Source organism: Siphateles boraxobius, unplaced genomic scaffold (genome assembly GCF_051911475.1).
Source record: "Siphateles boraxobius isolate OS27281-9 unplaced genomic scaffold, OSU_SipBor_1 185, whole genome shotgun sequence".
Taxonomy (NCBI): domain Eukaryota; kingdom Metazoa; phylum Chordata; class Actinopteri; order Cypriniformes; family Leuciscidae; genus Siphateles; species Siphateles boraxobius.
In genome coordinates, this window is record NW_027508794.1 from 167,501 (window position 1) to 191,500 (window position 24,000).

The 24,000-nt window shown below is 35.9% G+C and overlaps 1 protein-coding gene across 3 annotated transcripts in view; it reads right to left on the minus strand.

Annotated features, from left to right (window-relative positions):
- Positions 1-24,000, minus strand: part of LOC143741294 (zinc transporter ZIP11-like) — a 163,965-nt gene that overhangs the window by 76,545 nt on the left and 63,420 nt on the right. For 2 of the 3 annotated variants that reach the window (XM_077233727.1, XM_077233725.1), the window contains exon 5: positions 2,220-2,379. In XM_077233727.1, coding sequence (XP_077089842.1) covers positions 2,220-2,379 — 160 coding nt within the window. The remainder of the gene's footprint in view (positions 1-2,219; positions 2,380-24,000) is intronic. The other variant, XM_077233726.1, reaches the window with a different exon arrangement.

Sequence of the window (24,000 nt, forward strand, 5' to 3'; positions counted from 1 at the left end):
ATGCTCACGTTTATCAGCACTGATGAAACTGCAGGAAGTCGAACTAAATATTAAATCAGCAGACTGGTTTTATATTCATTTTCTGTGAGTTTGCAATTCATGTAACCCTGCTACCGACATTTGGGACGCATATAAATAATGTATGAAAAAGCTCTTCTAGCAATTAATATAATAATCATCAAAGTAATTAATAATTTTAATTAATAAAAGCAAATTGCAAAATAAGCTGACACTCAGCAGAAGCTAGCTAATGTGGAATTCATGTTATTATTTGAAAAAATTGAAGATTAAACTTTATATCATAAATAAATAAATACTTTAATTTAATTTATTTACTTATAAATTAAATAAATTATAAATAAATAAAATATTACATATTATATAAAAGAAATCAATTTTTGCATTTTTTTTGTTTTATACATAAATAATATAAATAAATAATACATTCAATTTATTTATTAACTTGTTGACTTATTTAAGTAACCATCATTTAATTAAATAAATTATTAAAATAAAACAATTTATTATTTGTAGTATTGTTTCGATGTTTGTTTATGCAGTTACTTGAACTCATAAATAAATAATTTCACTTTTATTTATTGAAAAAAACTTTTTTCTAGTACCGCTTTTATGATAATAAATAAATAAATAAATAAATACATAAAAAATGTATTTACTTGTTCACTAACTTAAGTAACCATAATTAATTTAATGATATACATTATTTAAATAAAACAATTTGTTTTAGCATTGTTTTGATGTTTGATCATAGTTACTTAAATACATCATGTACTTTTTTTTATGTAATAAAAAAAGTAGTTTATTCTGGTATTGTTTTTATGATAGATAAAAAAATGTATACATACAACAACAAAAAATGCATTCACACAGCAGTTTTTGTTACTGTGGGTATTAATTACAGATAGTCATGATATTAACAAAAGAGCAGTATGAGTAACTTTAATCCTGTGTGAAAATGGTTTATTGCAGTAGCTGAATACAATCATGAACTTATAAGTAATAATACCATTAACTATTGCAAAAATGTGATAATTACAGCAAACTGACATTCAATTTACCCATTTCCTTGAATAAGCTTTATATTACATATATATAAATGATGTATTTATTGGTGCTGTTGTCTGTGAAGATGTACGTGTGCAGATGTTGATGATATCATCGAGCGCCGGCAGCTGTCAGAAGCTGTTTTATCAGGCCGCACGTTCCACTCGTTCAGCATGTAATGTTTTCACACTCGTTTAGCTCTGATAATTACACTGTGTGGATTCTGCCTCAGGAATTACAGCTGTACAGCTTTTAACAATGTTCTCTCTGTACAGAGACTTCATAAAATCCATGTTTTATGAGTCATTTGAACTACATTTCTTTGGGAATCTCTGACATCAAAGTGAAAAAGCTATTAAGCTTAATGGGTGAAGAAGAATAGTCATTTCAGTTTCTACATGATGGAATATTCAGAAAAGCTGATATGAGTCCGATATTATGCAGTAATGCCACCAGATATGCCAAATATGGGAGCAAAAACGTAGTATCTCTTTAGTGAATTCTTCTGAATTATTGTAATAATATATTGTTGTTGATGCCTTTATAAAAACTGAATTAATTTTTTTCCTTACTTTTTTTGGCATGTTTTATTCCATTCATTTTTATATATTTTTAAATAAATAAATATATATGTGTGTGTGTGTGTGTTTGTGTATATATATAATTCCAATCATTTTATTCCATGCATTTTAATATATAAAATATATATTTATTTTTCCTGTCTTTACTGTTACCATAAATATCACCTAAAGCACTCTTGAACTCTGCATGTCTGATCCGCCTGTGCTCTTCTCACGATGGTAAACCTCAAAAGTGACATCGTAATATTTCCATAAATAATGCATTAAGCACCACTTGAGATAACTGTGTGTTCCTTCTGTCCTCTATTCATTGCAAAAAGCTGATTTTTTTAAAAGAGACCCACCACCAGCACTTCTTAGCACACACTACATTAAAGAGACATAAGAGAAACAATAAAGTCCGAGAGAAACCCCTAAAAAAGTGAGGTTGTCCATTACAAAAAGATCCAGGAAAGTGATTCAGAAGCGTGAGGAAAGCCCACAGAACCCAGAGAGAGCCATCAGACACACATCTAACGCTGGGCTTTTGTTATAGCGTGAGAGAAGAGAGTGGGATCGTGAAGAAGAGCTTGCCTGAGTGAACTCCTGCTCTACCTATCCTGATGGACATCTGCTCTTCCTCATCCTCCTCTTCCTCACACAGGCCAGCAAGAGAGCTCTTCTTCTTCTTCTTATTGCCCAGTTTACCATCAGACGGCAGCGCCAGAGCCATATGAGGGTCCGACACGATACCCTGCAAAACACAATCAAGTGGACACATATAAACACATTACAAAGAGCATTGAATTGTGAACTATTGAATGAGATCTCATCTTTAATAATAAAAAAAATATATCTGACATTCTTCATCAGTGCCTTTGAAAAGCCTCGCATGTGTTTTTGATTTTCAAAGGCATAGTGACACATTTGTCTAGATGTCAACCAAGAAAATATCTCCCTACACAAACACAGAATGCCAATGGGGTTTCAGTCACATATATCGACCTATATATATATATATATATATATTTGTCTTTAGAAAAAGATTAGCTTTTGAAAACAGAAGCACAGTGAAATTGCAGGCATCCATTTGAGAGCTGCCATTAATAAAGACCCTCGGGCTGTTGCGTTCGCTCTGAATAAGTAAAGGCATAGAGAGAGATGTGACATTAAGAAGTCAACACGGGGTAAAATCTATTGCAAAACAAAAACATACATGCCGCCAGGCTGAAATTGAGCTGAATAATGGATGACACACTAAGAAATGTTAACCATTTCTCTACATTTGAATACGACAATCAAATAAATGATATAATCACACTGTACGAATGTCTGACCATTTAAAAAACAAAGAAAATGCTGCCTTATTCTACTCTGCAAAACAACTTAAATTTGATATCTCAGCTAAACTTTCCTGTAATGATGTGACTTCACTGAATAAACCTCATCTCAAAGCCAACACTTTAATAATGTTATCTTCTGTTCACTGTGATGTGTGTGGCAAACCATGCTGGAGTCAAATTATGAGCAGATGTGAGCATAACTGCAGACAAACAAAAAACACTGAACTGCACATTGCGTATCTTCCATTAGAGCAGAAGTAGAAATTATTTCTTATAGTGATTATTTGCTCTTGAAATAATCACCTTAAAACATCAGTTTTTTCCAAATGTGGAATTGGACACTTCCTGCACTCGACTGTTGCAGCTTTAATTACGTAGCGGTGACAAAACAACCTTATAAAATGCATACACTGTTATTATACACTATTCATAGATTATTGTTATTAATATTATGAACTGTTATCATTACTATTTAATGTAATAAATATATACCTTTTTTTATGTGCAATCTCCCGCTTTCCATTATCTCCATTATCTATGCATTTTTCATATGTGACGATAATATTCACTTTATTGTATGTATGTATGCCTGTATGTATGCATTAATGAATGAATGAATGAATGAATGAATGTAACTATGCATGTAAGAATGAGTGAGTGAGTGAGTGAGTGAGTGAATGAATGAGTGAGTGAGTGAGTGAATGAATGAGTGAGTGAATGAATGAGTGAATGAATAAGTGAGTGAATGAATGAGTGAATGAGTGAGTGAGTGAGTGAATGAATGAATGAGTGAGTGAGTGAATCAATGAATGAGTGAGTGAATGAATGAGTGAATGAATAAGTGAGTGAATGAATGAGTGAATGAATAAGTGAGTGAATGAATGAATGAATGAGTGAGTGAGTGAATGAATGAATGAATGAGTGAGTGAGTGAGAGAGTGAATGAGTGAGTGAGTGAATGAATGAATGAATGAATGAGTGAGTGAGTGAGTGAGTGAGTGAGTGAGTGAATGAATGAGTGAGTGAATGAATGAATCAGTGAGTGAATGAATAAGTGAGTGAATGAATGAATGAATGAGTGAGTGAGTGAGTGAGTGAGTGAGAGAGTGAATGAGTGAGTGAGTGAATGAATGAATGAGTGAGTGAATGAATGAGTGAGTGAGAGAGTGAATGAGTGAGTGAATGAATGAGTGAGTGAGAGAGTGAATGAGTGAGTGAGTGAGTGAATGAATGAATGAATGAATGAGTGAGTGAATGAATGAGTGAGAAATTGAGTGAGTGAGTGAATGAATGAATGAATGAATGAATGAATGAATGAATGAACGCACATCAATAGTGACTCTCACTTAAAGTCTCTGTCTGCCTGAAGACGCTCACGTCATCTTGCGTTTCAAAGAAATAAATAACAGCTCTTTCAGGCAATCCAGGAAAGTCAAAAGCCTCTCATCTCTAAAATTTAATATGAAGGAAATGCCAATGTCACGACCACAGGTGAAAGAATAAAAAGAGCCCTACATAAATAATCTCTATAATCAAAGCACCAGAGCGTTCTGTGTACCAGAGACGCAACAAATTATAACTCAGATTAAAGTTCAAAATATGCGATGAGGAGCTTCAACACTTCTGACTGACGTATGCAAATATGTGCATCATCAATCAAACAAACACAAAATCTTTCACCTCAATGTATATCACCTGCAGTATGTGAGCGTTTGAGCAAGAATTCAGCAACAAATGAATCAAATGTTCATAACGATATATTCACAAAGCAGCATTGGTTATCAGCAGAAATTGATGGTGAAGTGTGTCATTTATTGATGTTTTCTTCTATGTTAGTTTAATATGCAGAGAGATCTTAATATCATCACACAGTCTTAGCAGAGAAGAGAGTGTGTGACCTACCGCGGAACATCATTGCTCCTCATTCCAGATGAAATTGTAAATGTACGATTGTAAACACTGATACGTGTCTTTGAGAATCGCCAATGTGAAAGTTATTAACCTCTTACACTTCTGAGACAAGATCGACAAAATCTCATCAGCCTGGACCCTCAAACTATACACACAGACACACATATACACTCTCACACACACACACACACACACACACACACACACACACACACACACACACACACACACACACACACACACATATACACGCTCTCTCACTCACACACACAGACGTGCTCACAGACACACATATACACTCTCACACACACACACACACACACACATACACACACACACACACACATATACACGCTCTCTCACTCACACACACACACAAAGACGCGCTCACAGACACACACTCAAGCCACACACGCTCACACACGCACACACAGATACTCACTCACTCACTCACACACATGCTTACACACGCACACACAAACATATACGCGTTCTCACACACACAAACACACACGATCACACACACGCACACACAGACACTCACTCACACACACACTCACACACACTCACGCTTACACACGCACACACAAACATATATGCGTTCTCACACACACACACACGATCACACACACGCACACACAGACACTCACTCACACACATACTCACACACACTCACGCTTACACACGCACACACAAACATATATGCGTTCTCACACAAACGCACACGATCACACACACGCACACACAGACACTCACTCACACACACACACACGCTTACACACGCACACACAAACATATATGCGTTCTCACACACACACACACGATCACACACACGCACACACAGACACTCACTCACACACACACACACGCTTACACACGCACACACAAACATATATGCGTTCTCACACACACACTCACGATCACACACACGCACACACAGAAACTCACTCACACATATGCTTACACACGCACACACACACATATACGCGTTCTCACACACACACAGACACGATCACACATACGCACACACAGACACTCACTCACACACAGACACTCACTCACACAGACACACTCACACACACTCACGCTCACACAAGCACACACAGACACTCACCACACACATGCTTACACACGCACACACAAACATATACGCGTTCTCTCACACACACACACACACACTCACACACACACACTCACACACGCACAAACAAACATATACACGTTCTCACACACACACGCTCATACACACACACTCACATACAGACACACACACACGCGCTCAGACATGCTCACACACACACTCACACACAGGAGCAAAACAAGGTACCATTATACTGATTTTGCTACAGATATGAGATCAGTCTATGCATTAAAAGACCAAACGAGCACCTAAATAAGAGAAAAGGAGTGCGAGTGTGTTTTAGGCTTATTTATTTCTATAAATAAATCGTGGCAGGTTCTCAGCTGAAGCATGTCACGACCTTGAGCTGTGACGAAAAAGGCAGCAGACAGGGAAAAATATAAGTCTTCTGAACACTTTCAAGAGTTCATTTTGGCAGAAATAAAAACAAAAATGCATTGTTAAAATTGTTACAATTATTAAACTTTTTTATACTAGCATAGAGCTAAAATACGTGGACTAAATGCAAAAAAAAAAAATATCTGGATTGCATAAATCTTGATTTTAAAGTGCCCCTATTATGCTTTTTGGGATATGACCTTTCATGTAGTGTAATATAACTGGTTGTGTATGTAAAAGGTCTGCAAATTTTTGTTATTGTCTCCTAAAAGAAATAATTGATTCTGAACCGCCTGAAACGAGTCGTTAGTAATTCAGTCTCACTTCCTGCTGAACCTGTGTAGGTTTGTAACACATTTGCATATTGCAAGTCTATGCTCATCATTGGCTGAACGAGAACAACGTCTCTTTGGCGTGCCGTTTAAACTGTGAGAGGAGAGCTGATGTTGCAACGTATATTATGAGAAAATTAAACGTTTTTTTTAACCTTGGATGCATGTAAACCTATTGTAGCAGACCCTTAAACAACACGAGGAACCTTTAAAATAGCATGCTTTAAGTCTTCAAACTGTGGTCTGAGATCTATAACACTCAAGTTTGTATATGCATGCGAGACATGAGAGTCTGATTATATACCTGCAATTTATTTATCTTATCTAATATCCTCACAATCTCAGACCATTTATTACATTACGACTGCATTGCCAAATGAAACGCACACCATGTTCTCAAACAAAATCATACTTTATCATTGAAATGACATGTGCAAGCCGTGTCCTCGGTTTTCTAAACATCCTCTCAACCAATATATATGTTCAATATCGTATCGACTGATACTCATGAAGAAACAAGCTTGCGAAACCCACAGTGGAAAACTCATAGAAGCTGAATGTCAAGTATTTTACTGGAACACGCTTTGTGACAAAATGATTGCTCAGTTTAATCACAGACAGCGTGTCTGTGCATGGGTGGCAGTGTGCAAGAAATGCATCATGTTTGTCATCATCTGTCCTTTGTTTGTGGGTAAGTTACGAGCGCTGACGTACGAAATCAATCCAAATGAGCAAGCCGTTAGCAGAATTTATGGAGGTAGGATACACAGGGATATATCATCACTGCCCGCTCTTATCATCAGTCCTCTATACACCAGATGACATGCACCAGCCGTTCCCACTGGGCCAATAAACACCCTTGTTATTGACCCTTTGGTTCATTGTTCTCCTTATAAGGCATCATATCATTAAAAGAAATATATTTTCATTGATCCTTTGAAATAAACAAATTTCATATACTATGTAAACCTATTCACAGTGGCCCCAAAAGTATTAGGACAATTTGTGGTTGTCAAATGTTATTGAAACATGTTGATGGTTTATGAAAGAAAGCCTTGTGAACTTGAGGAGGATTGACCTCAAACACACACTAAAAACCTCAACTAGCTGGTTAAAGGTCATTGCATGCTGCGAGTTATATTGAAACACCAGTAGGTGACGACAAATGGCTGACTTTGGGAGCGATTCATTATTTTATTCATTCAACCAATTCATTTCAAAAGCTCTGATTCAATCAGGAAAGAAAAAATGCCTTCACGAATAAGTCGTTGAATAGTTTCTTGGAAAATGAAACTTTGATTTATTCAGGAACGAAACAAATGACTGTATATGAGTGTGTCATTGAATTATTCACTCAAATTTTTTCACTCAAAACCACTGATTCATTTCGGAACAAAACAAGTGACTCTTTGGCTGCGTCTGAAAGCTTAAAAGTCCCCTTGTAGTCAATAATTTTATACCTTAAAACTCACCTTTGATCACCAAAATTACATATTTACATGTTTTTCCTTAAAAAAGATTATCCATGCCTTAAAATGGCTTGAATGTAACACTCATTCATTCAGGAAAGAAACCACTGACTTTCTCTATGAGCGAGCCAGAGATTCATTCAAACAAACAATTTATTCAACTACACTAGGGCTGGGAATCGAGTTCGATATTTTTTAGGTACCGACCGAATTGTCTCTATACTATCAAGTATCGAAACATGTCTTGTTTTTCAGTACCAAATTTCGATACCTAAGGGGTTAATCTCATCAACGTCAGTGAGCCAATAAGCATGCAGCATGATTGGCTGTGGCGGAAAAACACTAGTTTGCTCGCACATAGGGTTGGGCGGTATTACGGTAATATCGTATACCGCGGGGTCTTAAAATAGCATTTTTTACGTTGATAATGAAAACTGAACAGCACGAGTAAGATGAGATGCATCGGGAGTCAGTCATTGACCACTTAATTAAGTTTCATTTTGTAAAAGGCCTTTCTTTAAAGTGAATTTCGTTTTGTATAAATTGTATCTTAATTTTAATAATTTTTTTATCAACCAATTGCCTGGATTTAATAAATAAGAATCAAATATAGCAGACAACATAATCATGACATGATCGTGCACTGGCGCACCACGGTCACTTGCATTGAAATCTCATCATAAATTAACCGAAACTCAGTGTATGTCTCACAGACATGACAGATAGGCCTATATCTAAATAAAGCTTGAAGTTTCATTAAACGAAACAATTCAAAACGAAAAGAAATAGGCCACTCGTTGATTATTTAATCCATGATGTGCATTTCTCTCTATGCGCGTTCACACGGAAATGGCGATCATCAAATTCATTAAACGAAACTATTCAAAACAAAAAGAAATAGGCTAGCCTACTCTCTGATTATGTAATCCATGATGTGCATTTCTCTCTATCGTTCACTATGGAGATGGCGATTCGTCAATTTCTCTAAACGAAACAATTCAAAAGGAAAAGAAATATAGCATACTCTCTGATTAATCCATGATTTCTCTATATAGGCGCGTTCACTACGGAGATATCAATCGTCAATTTCTTTAAACGAAACAATTCAAAACGAAAAGAAAAAGGCTAGCCTATACCTTCTGATTATGTAATCCATGATTTGCATTTCTCTCTATATACTGTATGCACGTTCACTAGGAGATGGCGATCGTCAACTTAATCTTTGCAGTACTGACAGAAAAGTTGTATTAATAAAAATCAATGGGCGCGTGTCACCGGATTTACAAATGCACTTGTTGCTTGTTAATTTAATTTAAATTGATTAATAAAATGAATACTTTACTTGTCATAATTAAAATAATTAAATATTATTAAGTGAATTAAGTGTATTATAAATGAACCGAAACTCAGTGTACGGGATACTTGCCTCACAGACATGAGAAATAGGCCTATAGATGCTTAAAATATGTCTACTTTTAAACTAAACTAATAGTTTGATTATGTAATCCAAATGAAAGGTGGAATACATGAGTTACTACTCAAGAAAGTGCGTGATTTCAGATGCAGCCACTGTCTTTATAGCTACGTTCACACTTTCAGTCCAAATTCGATTTTTATGCAAATCCGATTGAAATCCGATCAGATTTAGCTAGTGTGAACGGCAAAAAAAAAAATTACATCAAATGAGATTCTTACAAATCCGTTTCAAGCTACATTCATTTGTTGTTTGAATTCAAATTGCATTTCTGGAAATCCATTTCAGTCTGACTGCTCTGATCGGTTTTCCACGTGTTTTATGTGACTTTCTCACGCACATAAAACGTAAACGTCAGACGTTCTTATAGGAAACATGCTGAAAGTCGCTGCTGAAACAAGGGTGTGTTGTTCCAGACGAGCAGAAAATGACGATATGTTTTGTAAAGGTAACGGAGACATGTTTTGAGACCGGCGGAGAGTAGTCAAGCGCGAAGGCTACACATTGTCATGCTGTAAATAAGACAACATCAGTATTGCAAACTCCTCCATGTTGCAGTTGTTGTTGTTGACATGCCTACCATTGCAACGTCATTGCCATAGAAACCAATGCAGATATTCCAGAAAACTAAAGAGCAGCATGGACACACACATCAGATCTGGGGCCTCATTTATAAACGTTGCGTACGCACAAAAGAAGGCCTGAAATGGCGACACCGTCGGTAGATGGAAGAAACACGTGAAAGTGTGTGAAAGTGTGTGAAACTGTAGACCTTTGTGTAAAAGAAATGGCAATACTGCCTCTCATAAATAACATGAAGACTTCACAAAACAAGTCTTACAATTAACAGCCTACAGCACACAAACACCCATTTATCTTGATATGAAGATCTATCTTCAGCGTAAAACAAACAAAATCAAACGAAGCTACAGAAATGCAAATTCACACATATTTGCAAAAATAAAAGTAAAATGTTCTGCAATAATATTGACATGTCTTGCAATTCATCCTCATAACACATTTGTAGCTTGTCAGATGTAATCAAATGGATGGTAATAAAATGCCATGATGCCATCACAATACGTACTGACGTAATGCAACCGTTTGCCACTCAAGCCTTTTTTGGCATTAGTAATGCCCACAATGTGCCCTCCAAACAACAGTTTACTCCTCTTTACCACCTCGCCAACGATAATTTCTACTTCACATTGAGTGAAGTTACGTTTCTTGGTTTTCCTCTCTGTGTTTGCCATGATTTCGCAATCAATGAATATTAACTTGTGGGCGTTTCACAGACTATTTATGGGCAACTATGGGCGTGACATGAAGCCGTAAAATCTGCGCTACATTTAGAATTGATTGTGATTTATTAAGGGAAAACTGCGTAGGATGTGCGTGCGCACGGTTTCATAAATCCAAATATTTCTGTGCGTACGCACTTCCTATGTTTCATCCGTACGCCACTTCTGACGCAAATTCTACGCAAAGTTTTATAAATAAGGCCCCTAAACAATTGCGATACACGGTGGACGTCAATCATTTTAGATCAGATTCCAATCGGATACAAAAATAATCGGATTTGGATTCTCAGTCTGAACGTAGCCCATGAGTGAGTCAGTGAAGAAAAAGGCTGTTGCTTTTTTGCTTTTTATTTTGGGTTGGTTGCAGGGAAAAACTTTTTTTTTCCACAGCAAAGGGACCACATCACTATCTATTCACATCAAATCTATTCTCACTCTGGTGTGAAGAAATCAAGCGTGATGAGTAGAGAATGCTGTCAGTGATTGAAAGAGCAGGGTGGCGAAGTGCTTGTGTGCGAACTGGGATTTCTCAAGCTCCTGCGGATCTGCTGTAGAAAAAGTTTAGAAAAAGAGTCAGAAGTTACACTTTGTGAACATGAAACTAGTGCTGTTTTATGCCTTTTAGAGAACAAAAAGCACCAGTGGAACAATGATCAACTGTTTACAGAAATACATGCACATCCATCCAGATTGGCTCATCACAATGTCTTGGTCCAATCAGATCAAAGCCTCATTCATTACGTGAGCATAATGAGATCTGCTTGATTAGAAAGACTCCACAGCTGGACTCCCTGAACAATGACAGATGTGCACAGGCATACGAGCTCAGATTAGTGTGTGACTTATGTGAGGTTCAAAGAGAGGGATCCAACAAATGGAGATGGATTTTACATTGGTATGGATCATTACTGGTGCTCAGAATATCTATTAGACATTATCATCCACAGATAAAAGGTACTATCATTGTCTGAGACAACCAGTGACAGTGCTTCTATTTTCAATATCTCATTTTACTTATTTCTCAGAAAGATCTAAAATAAAAAAATAAAAAATACTTTTACTAGCATAACAATCTGACTGATGATCATGTTATCAAGCATGATTTGAGAATCCAAAGAGCATTTTAGCTTGAATGTCACAAATTAGCTCATTATGTCCATTATTTCACAATCTTGTAGTCAATCATTTTATCCCTTAAAACTCATCTTTGATCACCAAAATGACATATTTAAAGTTTTTTTCCTTGAAAAAATTCTCTTCATACCTTAAAATACCTTGAATGTCACTTGACACCCTAGCGGTTTAATGAAAATGCAAATGAGCCCCGCCTCCACTCACTCACTCAGCTCAGAGATCCACTCGTTGACGATCACACGTTGATCTGATTGGTTACAAGGTAGTTTGTGTCGTCAGAAACACCAGCGATTTCAAACCGTGTTTTTGAGACTGTCTTTGGTTCACTGCAGTTTTAAGGAGAAAATACTCAGCAATGCTGTCGACTTATGAATTTACACATGGTTTGACTTAAAGCCACATAGATTTACAGTATAAACAACATTAAATACTGGATTTTCACCACAGGGCTTTAAATGTTTCTTAATAATTTTCCTAAACTAAATCCAAAAACATTTTCTTTTCTTTTTTCAGATGTTAAATTCCAGAATTACAATTTGACATTTGGGCCCCATTAAAATAATGGGCGAATCCCAACAAAATAGCTCAAATTTCATCCAAAAATGTAAAAACAATATTCTTGATAAATCCTGTGAGATTCACCTTAATTTATAAGCAATGACTTAGAAAAAAGAAAGCTCACCTAAAGTCTCTATCCATTATTTTGACACCATCATGGTGTCCTAAAGTAGGCATTCGACCTTAGGTATCATCAAAACCTAGGGTGAATTATGAACCGAGAGGCGAAGAAGAACATATTGACTAGACGCCCAATATTATCATCCCAGCCATCTTCTCTTTCAAAACCAACAAATCTCAATCTCGTAATATCAAATTTCCATTCTCAAATTGGACATGCTGTCCATCTGCTCCCATCTCTTCCTTTCATCCTTAAAAATCTATTTCACCAACTATTTTTGAGTCCACCCTCATTTCAAAATGGAGCACCCCACTTAAGATACATATTTCTCAGATTTGGAAAGTTTTAATGGATTTGGTGACCGTGGAGATATATGACCCAGATGTCATTCCTCGAATCTACACAGAGACCGCAACCTTGAGTGACATATGAAATGCGAAGATGAACAGATGCTTTCAATGCTGATTATATGCACCATGAGCGACACTTCAGTTCTAGGACACACTCCTACACCAACCCGCTCTCGCTCGACCACCTGTGGTGAGAACATGTTGTAGCTATAAGACTCGAGACACACACTCTGACCCAATAAAACCCGTTCCTGCAAGCCCTTCTCTTTGACTGCGGAGGAATGGAATAAATATAAGATACAACATCTCCTTTTCAAGATAAGTCTCAGAGCTAGACCGACTGAATGCAGTTTGAAGTCGCTGATCATTGATACACGGCATGAAAAGGACTCTCATTTTGGCAATCTTAGCAATCAGACTCCTCCTCTTACAAGTCTTTCATTATTCAAATTCTCAGACTGATCCTGAAGCCAGTGAAGTGTGCAAAAACAAAACAGCAAATCCACCTTCAGACGTCTGTGATTGAAAATACAACATCGTGTATATACAACCCTTTCTTTTTCATCACTCATGGAGAATTAATTAAATGTTGTGGGGAAATATAGAATATGGACGAAGATGCCTATTTTATGAACAGTTTGCATTGCCTTTTAAATTGTTACATATTTAGAGAGCATGCACAAATATATTAGAGGTGTCATCATGTATTATAGGAACTAAATGGAAGTGATTGTTATAACACAAAATTGAAGAAAAAAAACATGCAAAATGCATCAGTTATATCAATCAATCAATCGAATGTATCTATCCATCTATTTATCTATCTAAAAATTGTATTTATTTAATTTAAAATCTATCATTTAACCTCAAAACCAAACTCAAAACTAATAAAAGCATTTAATAAATGTGCTGAGATTAGATATAGAAAAAATTGATTATAACACAACATTTTAAAAAAAGGGAATGAGGAACTATAGGGTCATGTAATGTAAAAAGATACATGCAAAATGCATGAGTTAATAAAAGCATGCTGAGATAAGATATAGAGCAGGGGTCTCCAACACGTCGCTCGCGAGCTACCAGTAGCTCGTGGCCAGATTGGAGGAAGCTCGCCAGGGGCCGTTCACATATCGCATCTTTTGCGCGCTCAATTTCGTTATTTCAAATGTAGGAAGCTAATAATTGAAGCGACGCGCTCATTTTTTCCAGGCGCAGTGAGATGAAAAAATGCATTAGCTACTAAAACTTCTTTGTCATTGTGGAGAGCGCAGTGCATGGTTGCATAGCAACGACAGACGCCACGGGAAAATCGGACCGAATTTTACTATTAATAATAAAAGATAAGCTAATGTGCATTGTAAACGTCAGTAATTTATCTTTTTTGACTCATTCTTTTTATAAAAAATGATTAAAAGGCTGAAATATGCAAGGTTTCTTTTTATAAATCTTTTTTGTCAAAGCTTTATTTGAACTTGTACGCTACATACTAGTAGATAACATGTCCAGTAGCCTACTCCTTTAAAATATGGCCATCATTTTTAATGTTTTTATTTTAATGTTTATGTAAACAAAAAGTGCATATTATTAATGCTAATTATATTTGTTATTTGCTGGTTTTCGACATAAAACTTGGTGAATTGATTTTATTGTGTAGTATTAGTACTTTTTGAGCAGGATTCTGTGATAACCGTGATCATTTTGGTCACTATAATCATGAAATGAAATTTCCATTCCATTTCATCTCTATTTAAGATGCACTATAAAATTAACTATAATTATGTTTTGTTTTTACAGTATAATATGCAAAGTACAATTTTCTTTAAAAAAATGTATCTCTGATTCTGTTCTTTTCTCTGACATTTAGCCTAAGGGTGACATATATGGGCCTACAAAAACTCTTTTAGGTCTAAAACAGTTTAGATAGTTGTTAATATGAGAGTTATGAGACATTATTTAAGAGATTAAAGTATTGTATTACATGAGTAGCTCTCGGCCACTATCTTTTTTTAAAAGTAGCTCTCAAATGAAAAAAGGTTGGAGACCCCTGATATAGAGACATGTATGTGAAAATCAAGAGGAAATTAAAGGGATTAAACAGGAATCTTACCTCATCTTACTGACTTCATATCATATCGGACAGCATGTTAAATATCGCTGCAATATGTGCCTTTCCCATAAACCTGCCTGACCTCTCCACATTAAGATGGTCATAAGGGTACAAAAGTCAAAGTAGTGCCTGACAAACTATACTACTCATCTCAAGAGGACGTCATGTGTCGTTTCAAAAAAAGCTTTTTGATGGACTCCTCAACACAAAGTAAATGCTATCAGCTCACAACAGGGAGAGAATGAAGACAATTTCGTTCTTACTGGGTAGTGGGACAATTTAAACTACAGTTACTGTATGAGCGAGTGCAACTGAGCCCTGATGGACGTCGTGTTCAGATCAAGAAAAAGAGGAAATCTGGCCACAAAGCCAATCATACAGCAGTTATTAAAAAACACAAAAGCTCACCTTTATATGCCTCCATTGTGGCATTTTCATGCAAATATATTCAGGAATGCCAGCACTGGTTTGTGAATCATCAGTATTACAACATTTGGTTGAAAGCACTGGCTAAGGGTCTTGGCAGAGACTCTGGTAACTGCAATGTTATTCAGAGCCGATTTGAATGGGCAGCATTCAAAAGACAGAAATAATAATAGATAGAGACAATTATGGGATTTGCGCTGGATCAAGCCCCACAGCAACAATGTCCTGACAATTATGTAAATATGTAAATATATGCGCCTGAGAATAAAACAAACCGGATTCTAGTGTCCAATCATGTTTTGTGCTGCTGCTCTGTCCAGATCTTTTGTTCACTTTCTGCAGAAGATCAATATATGCAATGTGGTAATATAATTAATTATATAAATTAAATAGATTAATTATAAAATGCATTAAATAAAAATGATAACAAATTTAAATTAATTTATAGTTATAGTATTTATAGTATTATATATATATATATATATATATATACTGTGCGATGGAGCCTATATAAAATGCAGTTATATGGCCCTTAAATTCAAGATATCAGGGGAAAAATGCCCCTGTTTGAGTTTTTGTCTCATTATTTATATCATGATTGAGTTGAGCAATATCACACGAGTAACGAGCACAATATCACACTAGTGCTGTTTTTGTCCTGAATAGAATAAGTGCAAATGTGATATTGATTTTTTTTTCAACAATTCAATAAATTAGGAGTTAATATTGTTTTTTGACACAATATTGTCTGCTTTTGCTCAATTTTGCCAATAAAAATATTACCCATACAGTAATATTTACAGTGCTTCGTTTCTAAATGAATCCAAGTTTTGAGCAAATCAATCGGGTGAACCAATGATTCAATGACTCATTCATAAAGAGAGCCATTTACTTCATTCCTGAATGAATCAGTCGTTTGAACGAATGAATGACTCAATTACTTACTCTTTTAGACATTTACCATCACCTAACTGGCAGTTTTAGTTTCTTATTTAAAACATAATTTCATTAAAATTATAATAATTTTATATTTCCATATTAATAAAAAAAAAACATTAAAGGTATTTCACCCAAAAATTTAAATTCTGCCATAATTTACTCACCCACATGGCTGTTGAAGCCTAAAAGTTTGTGTGTAATAAATTCTCTGTTGAAACAAAAAAAAACATTTTTTTTAAAGCAACTTTTTGTAATGTCTATTTGATGCTTCTCCCATTTAACACAATAATAACTTTAAATGATCTTTTGGGGGTGATTTCTCAGCCAAATTTGATGCATGCTAATTTCTGATTAATTAAATTAATTCTATCGTGTAATTATTAGATTTAAAAAATTGTAAATCACTTGACAGCCCCAAAATATATACGGACGGACAAACGGATAGATAGATTGATGGATAGACCACTTTTGATCACACACCATTGTTTTTTCCATTCCAGAAGGGCAGAAATTGAAACAAACAGGGCAGGATTGGTGCTCCAGGGGACAGCAGATGATGTTTACACAACCATAGGCATCTGATGAGTCCGACAAATAAACGGGGTGAGATTGGGTCAAGCAGACCGGCGGCTAATGTTTCATATCACAGATGCATGATTGAGTTCACTTCCCTGAATGCTGTTAAATGAGCCGCAGCCAATGGTGTTTGTGATCAGCTTGACCTCTGACCTGAGGTGACTAATAGCATGAAATAGAGCACTCCATCAAGCCTGTGTTTATTCGAGGAGAAAACAGAGTAATAACCGATCATCAGTCAGTTATACAGCGATCAACCGCCAAACTGTTATTAATCTCAGACATCAGGCTCACCGAATGACTGATGCAGTTCACACACAAAAAGGGGCAAGACGTAGTAGGAATGTGCCGAGCAAGAAAGTTTCCTAGAGTAAAGGCAAAAATAGTTTAAAGACACCATGAAAATCACAATTCCTATTTGTTTATGGAATATTTATCCATGCACATCTTTTTTTTTTTATTCGTAGCCTCGTAATGTTGAATCAGAATAAGTTCCTCTTCTCTGATGGTGTGGGCGGGGCTATAACCTGTCACTCAGATGAGATCCACCAATAGCAAACCACAACCATCCAATCAATTCCCACGGACAAAATGAAGCCCCGCCCACATTTGTTCTTGTTCCAGAAGATATACTCGGATTTCACTCGGATATACGACACAATGGGGAAAAAGACCAGCGCAACTTCTGTTTCATGTGACTTTAAGGAGTTGTGCTTGTTACACCATAAGTTTAATGCTGATTATGGTTGCCCAGCAACATCATAACTTTGAGCATTAATATAGAATGTTATGCCGTGTGTCCACCAAAGCGTTTTTTCACGCTCCTGGCGTAAAATTCTAATTGTTTTCAATGGGAGCGCCGCGTTTTTTAAACGCCATGAGCGTAGCGAGGCGCTGAGCGAGTATTTAACGCTCAAGCGCTGAGCGTTCGGCGTTTTTACTGGTCGCCGAGAGTTGAAAAATGTTCAACTTTGGGTAAAACGCTGCGCTCATCACTGTCACTTTTTACCCAGACGTCCAATCACAGTGGAGGAGGGGCGGGACAAATACCACACGACCAACTGTCACAACATCCTTTCTGTACAACGACGTCAACCAGCAGAGCTAACCGAACAAAATGGATGAAAAATACATTTTTAGTATGAAACAAAATTATCTGCGAAATCAGTTACAAGTAAACTGTGCTGCTGATATTCTGTATCATAGCAACGAATCGTCTCAACTGAAAAAACGCAGCGCTGCCAAAACGCTCTCAAGCGCCCACAGCTAGGCGTTTTCAGCAGAGCGTCCAGCGTTTTCAGCCGACTAAAAACGCTTTGGTGGACACACGGCCTTAGAATCTGATACTGATATAATACCTCACGTGAGGTTGCAGGTGTTTTTTACCACTTTTTAAAAAATATGTGTATAATCAATCAAATGACACTTTTTTTGTTAAATTACCAAAACAAATTTAGGTTTTGCTCAAATAATTTAGGTATATACTTTTATAGTTTATATATTTATTTATTTTTATGGTGTTTTATGTTTCTTTGTAAATATTTTGTTTAGATTTTTAATAATTGCATTTTTAATAAGTTGTATAATTTATTAATTAGTGCTTAGACCCTCATTTATCTGCAAGAAAACGTAAAAAACTGAAGAATAAGTATGAGTGCAGCATGATAATACTACACACATTCATATGCTACTCAGGTTTTATTGTAAATGTATTTACATATATATAATGTATTTCATTCACTAAACTATTCTATAACAAATATTGGCATATATTTCTTTAATATACATAGAAAATTTTGTAATTTACTGAAGAAGAAAAAACAAGTATTGCGATACATACCACAGTATAAAATAGCTCATACTGTGTTGTGGGATTTTCACAATCGCACACATCAAACGATGCAAAACTAGTGTAAACAATGTAGTAAACATAAGCAAAAACTGTCTCAAATAAAAGAGCTACACTTCATGAATTAATTAGTGAGCAGAATTTAAGTCAAACCCACTCAATAGTTTAAAAGTTGGGGTTTATTATATTTAGTAATAATATTGTATTGACTGCACTGACACTATCAGATAAGAACAAAACTTGATCTAAACTGAATAATGACACTATTGTCTTCTGTAGAACTGCTTTACAGCTGAATTAAATTAGTTTCATAATTGATTAACTTTGCAACATTGACACTGTTATTGAACTGAATTAAGCTGAAGAGCTGATTTATAGCTAAAATTGAATTTGTTTCATAATTGATCAATTTGTGCAACATTAACACTATATAATACAGATTGCTTCAAAGAAGCTTCATGGTAATAGACAAAGCACTATAGAAATAAATGACTAGGGAGAATCCTAGATTTCCAACAGAATAAAATTTTAAAAAATGCCAACTCCGTTTATTAAAACGACTCATTTTCCGCTCTGGTTCTTTGCTTGAAAAAGCCAAGAAAGTGGGTCGGACTTGTGAAAACTAATTGTGTTTACTGTCCACAAACTCATAACCTGATCCATATGAGGTGAAATAAAGCAGTGATAAAGGAGCACAGCATTGCAGGACAGATCCTCTCGAGTCCTCCTCAAATATGAGCATCAGGAAAACAAGTCTTCAGTGCCAGTGTGAGTCAGTCTGAGGTCTGGCACTGGCTCTGGTCCACCGAGCCCTTGAGTTACACCGCTTATATAACCACCGGCACAGAGAACATACGAACATGTCAAACATGCACGTCAAGAACTGATCAATGCATCGAAATCATCAGCTAACGCAGTGCTGGCTTAGTAATGCACGCTGGCGATGCTCGAGGCAAAGCTGCACAGAAAACCAGTCATTTCCCCCACTTCCCCACTCTCCTGCAGATATTTTTAGCCCTCTGATGGAGACGTGCGAGGTAGGATTTATGGGGGAGGGCCGGAAGGGTCTCGACGCTCCTGCGGCGACAGAAAAGAGTTTAGAAGATATGCAAATGTCCATGCATTTATCACCGCACGACATTTCAGTTCCAAAACCCACGATTTATTCAAACAAATTCATGTTAAAGACCGTTTAAGGGCAGCTCACCCAAAAATGAAATTCTGTCTTATTGTCCAAGCTCTGAAATAGACAAAGCCGAATGGATTATAAATCTGGAGCATCAAGAGCCATTTGCCACCAAAAACTTCATATTTTCAATTAATAATGACTTAAATTTCTGTTTGTTCGTCACATAAAGCAATCATATGACTTCAGAAATATAATGGACTACTGGTATGTGGATATACCGGTACCGATGATACCTTTACTTGGGAGCATGACAGACCCAGTCCCCATTGACTTTCATTATATGCGAAGAGCATAGCCAAGAAATCTCCCTCGCTTTTCTCTCTGTACATGCTTCCTTTAGGCTCGATTGTAAGAAGGCATGGTGCCTCTTTCCATTTTTATGCGGACAATACGCAGGTCTATTTGCCGATAAAAAGAAATGACCCCTCTGCATTTAAATCTCTAATGGACTGACTCGATGAGGTAAAGCTCTGGCTGGCAAGTAACTTTTTAACATTAAACGATTCAAAGACTGAGGTCATAGTTTTTGGCTCATCTGACAAATTTGAGTTTGACAACACCACTTTAGGTAATTTGTCTATATTTAATACAAGCTGTGTACAGAACCTAGGAGTTTTCCTGGACCGTCGAATAACTCTAGAGAAATAACTCTAGAGAAACAGGTGTCTTCTGTTGTCGCTTCTAGCTTTTTTCAACTTCGCCTTCTTGCCAAAATTAAGCATTTCTTGCCCGAAAAATCCCTTGAGACAGCTATTCATGCTGTTATAACATCCCGCTTGGATTACTGTAACTCACTGTACTGCGGCATTTCTATGTCCCAGCTCGCTCGTCTTCAATTGGTCCAGAACGCTGCGGCAAAATTTCTTAGGAAAAGACGAAAATTTGGATCATGTCACTCCCATCCTGCGAGCTCTCCATTGGCTACCAGCTACCAATTTAGGATTGATTATAAAATTCTCCTTTTTGTGTACAAATTTCTGCATCATCTTGCCCCAAGTTTCCTGTCTGAACTTCTACATTCCTATAGGCCTAAGATCTAGTAAGCTAAATATACTCACTGTTTCTCGTACTGGAGAGCCTTTTCGGTGGTGGGGTCTAGATTGTGGAACAGCTTGCCACCACAACTTAGAGTAGCTTCTTCTTTGTCTGTTTTTAAATCTCTGCTGAAAACCTATTGGTTTTCATTAGCTTTTAATACTTGTTAATGTCTCTACTCTGTATGTTATCTATTTGACTTCATTGTTTTCTGTTCTAAATGTATACATCTAGTTTCTTAGTTGTTTTCTCTTTGATTTTTAGCTTATGCCTGTGCAGCACTTTGGGCAGTCATGTGACTGTTTTTAAATGTGCTTTATAAATAAATGAACTGAACTGAAATACTTCAAAAAAAGAAAGTCATATGGGTTCAAAACAAAGTTACTGCTTTAAATAGGGTCGCCCCGATATTACAATTCTGGCTTATATCAAAGACGATCATTATTTTCATATTATGGTCAATTACCAATAAAATGTCAGGTATTCAATTTAAGACTATATTGTCAAAGTAAATAAAACGAGAACATTAAAACAAACTAAAATCATTCGTTTTAAATGCTACAAGTGATTTTAGGCATCACAACTACTAATGTGTTTTTTTACCATTTCAAATGTTTAAATCAGAATTTAAATTTAGAATATAAGAAATACTCAAATGACATTCCTTTTACATTTATTTATATATATATATATATATATATATATATATATATATATATATATATATATATATATCTTAAATGTTTAATTCACAGAACTATTTCATGGGGGGGGAAACAATATCATAATAATGTGGTGTTTTTGAACTTTACTGAATCAACACTGAACTGGCTTAAGCTGAATATATGACACACAATTGTGTTCTGTAGAGCTGTTTTGCAGTTCAATTCTGAATATTTATCCATTTAATTTTTCCATGCCATTGTATTTAATATATCATAAAGACTCACGAGTCGAGTATTTGCGCTATATCTTGGTCCGGTTGTTGGGACGCTAGAGCTGATGGGGCAGTGAACACAAGGAGTCAGTCCTAGAGATCCTCCTGTCTGATTTTAGGGTTGATTTTTCTTCAAGAATGTAGTTTTAAAACAGATGCTACAGCGGTGGCTGTTACTGGCTATTTAAATCTAGCGGGTTTGAGGTCTCGCACATACAATGACGCTGGTAGTGACGATTCTGTCTGACCAATCAGTGATCTGGAGTGTTTTCACGTCACACGTCACATACGCCTGGAACCTCAACAGAGTTGGTACCATTTAAAGCGAGCCGTACCGTACCATGCCCTGGAAAAGCGCCATTGGAGACGTCAAATAGATGTTTTAGGCGCGTCGAAAGATCACCACAGACACTGTACAATCCACATGCGATAATCTCACAGTATAACAAGCAGCTGTACAAAATATGATACACCAGTGTTTTCCCAGTTTATCTCTTTTAATTCTTTTTATAACTGTATCCACTGTATGTCTGGCTGACGGCACTGTATTCTTCCTTTTGAACTCAAATGACACTGAGAATTGGTGAAGCAAAATAAGATACACCGGTGTTTTGCCAGATGAGAAGTTTATTCTATGTATCAACTTTTTACTACTTTAATTCATTTTACTCATTTTACTGTATCATTTATATCTTTTAATTACTTTTATAACTGTTTTAATTTCCCTTTTCTTTAACTTTGTGCTTATTTTCTATGCAAACCACTTTGAATTGCCTTAGTGTGGTATTTTAATTCCTTTCTATGTAAAGCATTAAGAATAACTGTTTTTTTGTGTGTGTTTTTTTTGCTTTTATCTTGTGATTATTTTGTATTCCTTTCTATGTAAAGCACTTTGAATTGCCATAGTGTATGAAATGTGCTATATAAATAAACTTAATGTAACGTAACGTAATGTTACAAATTTTTGGACACATAAAGATTGTAATAATTGTAGTTGGCCAAAGAGAGAGAAGGTCTCTAACTAAGACGTACACATCTCTTACTCAAGACATTAAAACAAGCGCACAGAAGATTGCAGCGTGTTAAAAGAGATTTGTTGATCTTAGTCATGTCCAATAAGTCAAGAAAGAGTGCATTTCCCTCTCTAACACACATGCAACCGCTGTCACCCGTCCTAACTATGAGCGATGAAGACCTCAGAGTGACAAAAGATCAATGACTGATCTTAAAATTTAATTTCTCATCTCATTTCATTGAAAAGAGGAATACAGACATGCACACACAGATATTTGCAAAGAAATATATGCAAAACAATGCATAAAAATAATCAATATGACACAATGGGAAAGTCAGCAATACATCAAAATGTATAAACCATTTGCAATTCCGATGACTCAAAGGGATGTCAACAAGGATTTATGTAAAACAGTTTGACATCACAAACCCCAACTCATATTTACAGTAAATACAGAACAACCAGGATCTGCTGGAGAGACCAAAGAACATTGGACCTTTTTGTAAAATATTATCTGAATATTAATATTTTTTTCTGCCATATAGGCCTATAGATCACTTTTCACAAACAAATCAATTCTCAAGCCTACTCTAGATTTCTTTGCATTGAATCTCAACTGCCTGATTTTTTTAATTGCAAAAAGTAACAATATTATCGCCCAGCTCTTAACATAAAGTTGTGTGTATATATATATATATATATATATATATATATATATATATATATATATATATATATATATATATATATATACACAGTGCTTAGCATAAGTGAATACACCCATGCTAAAG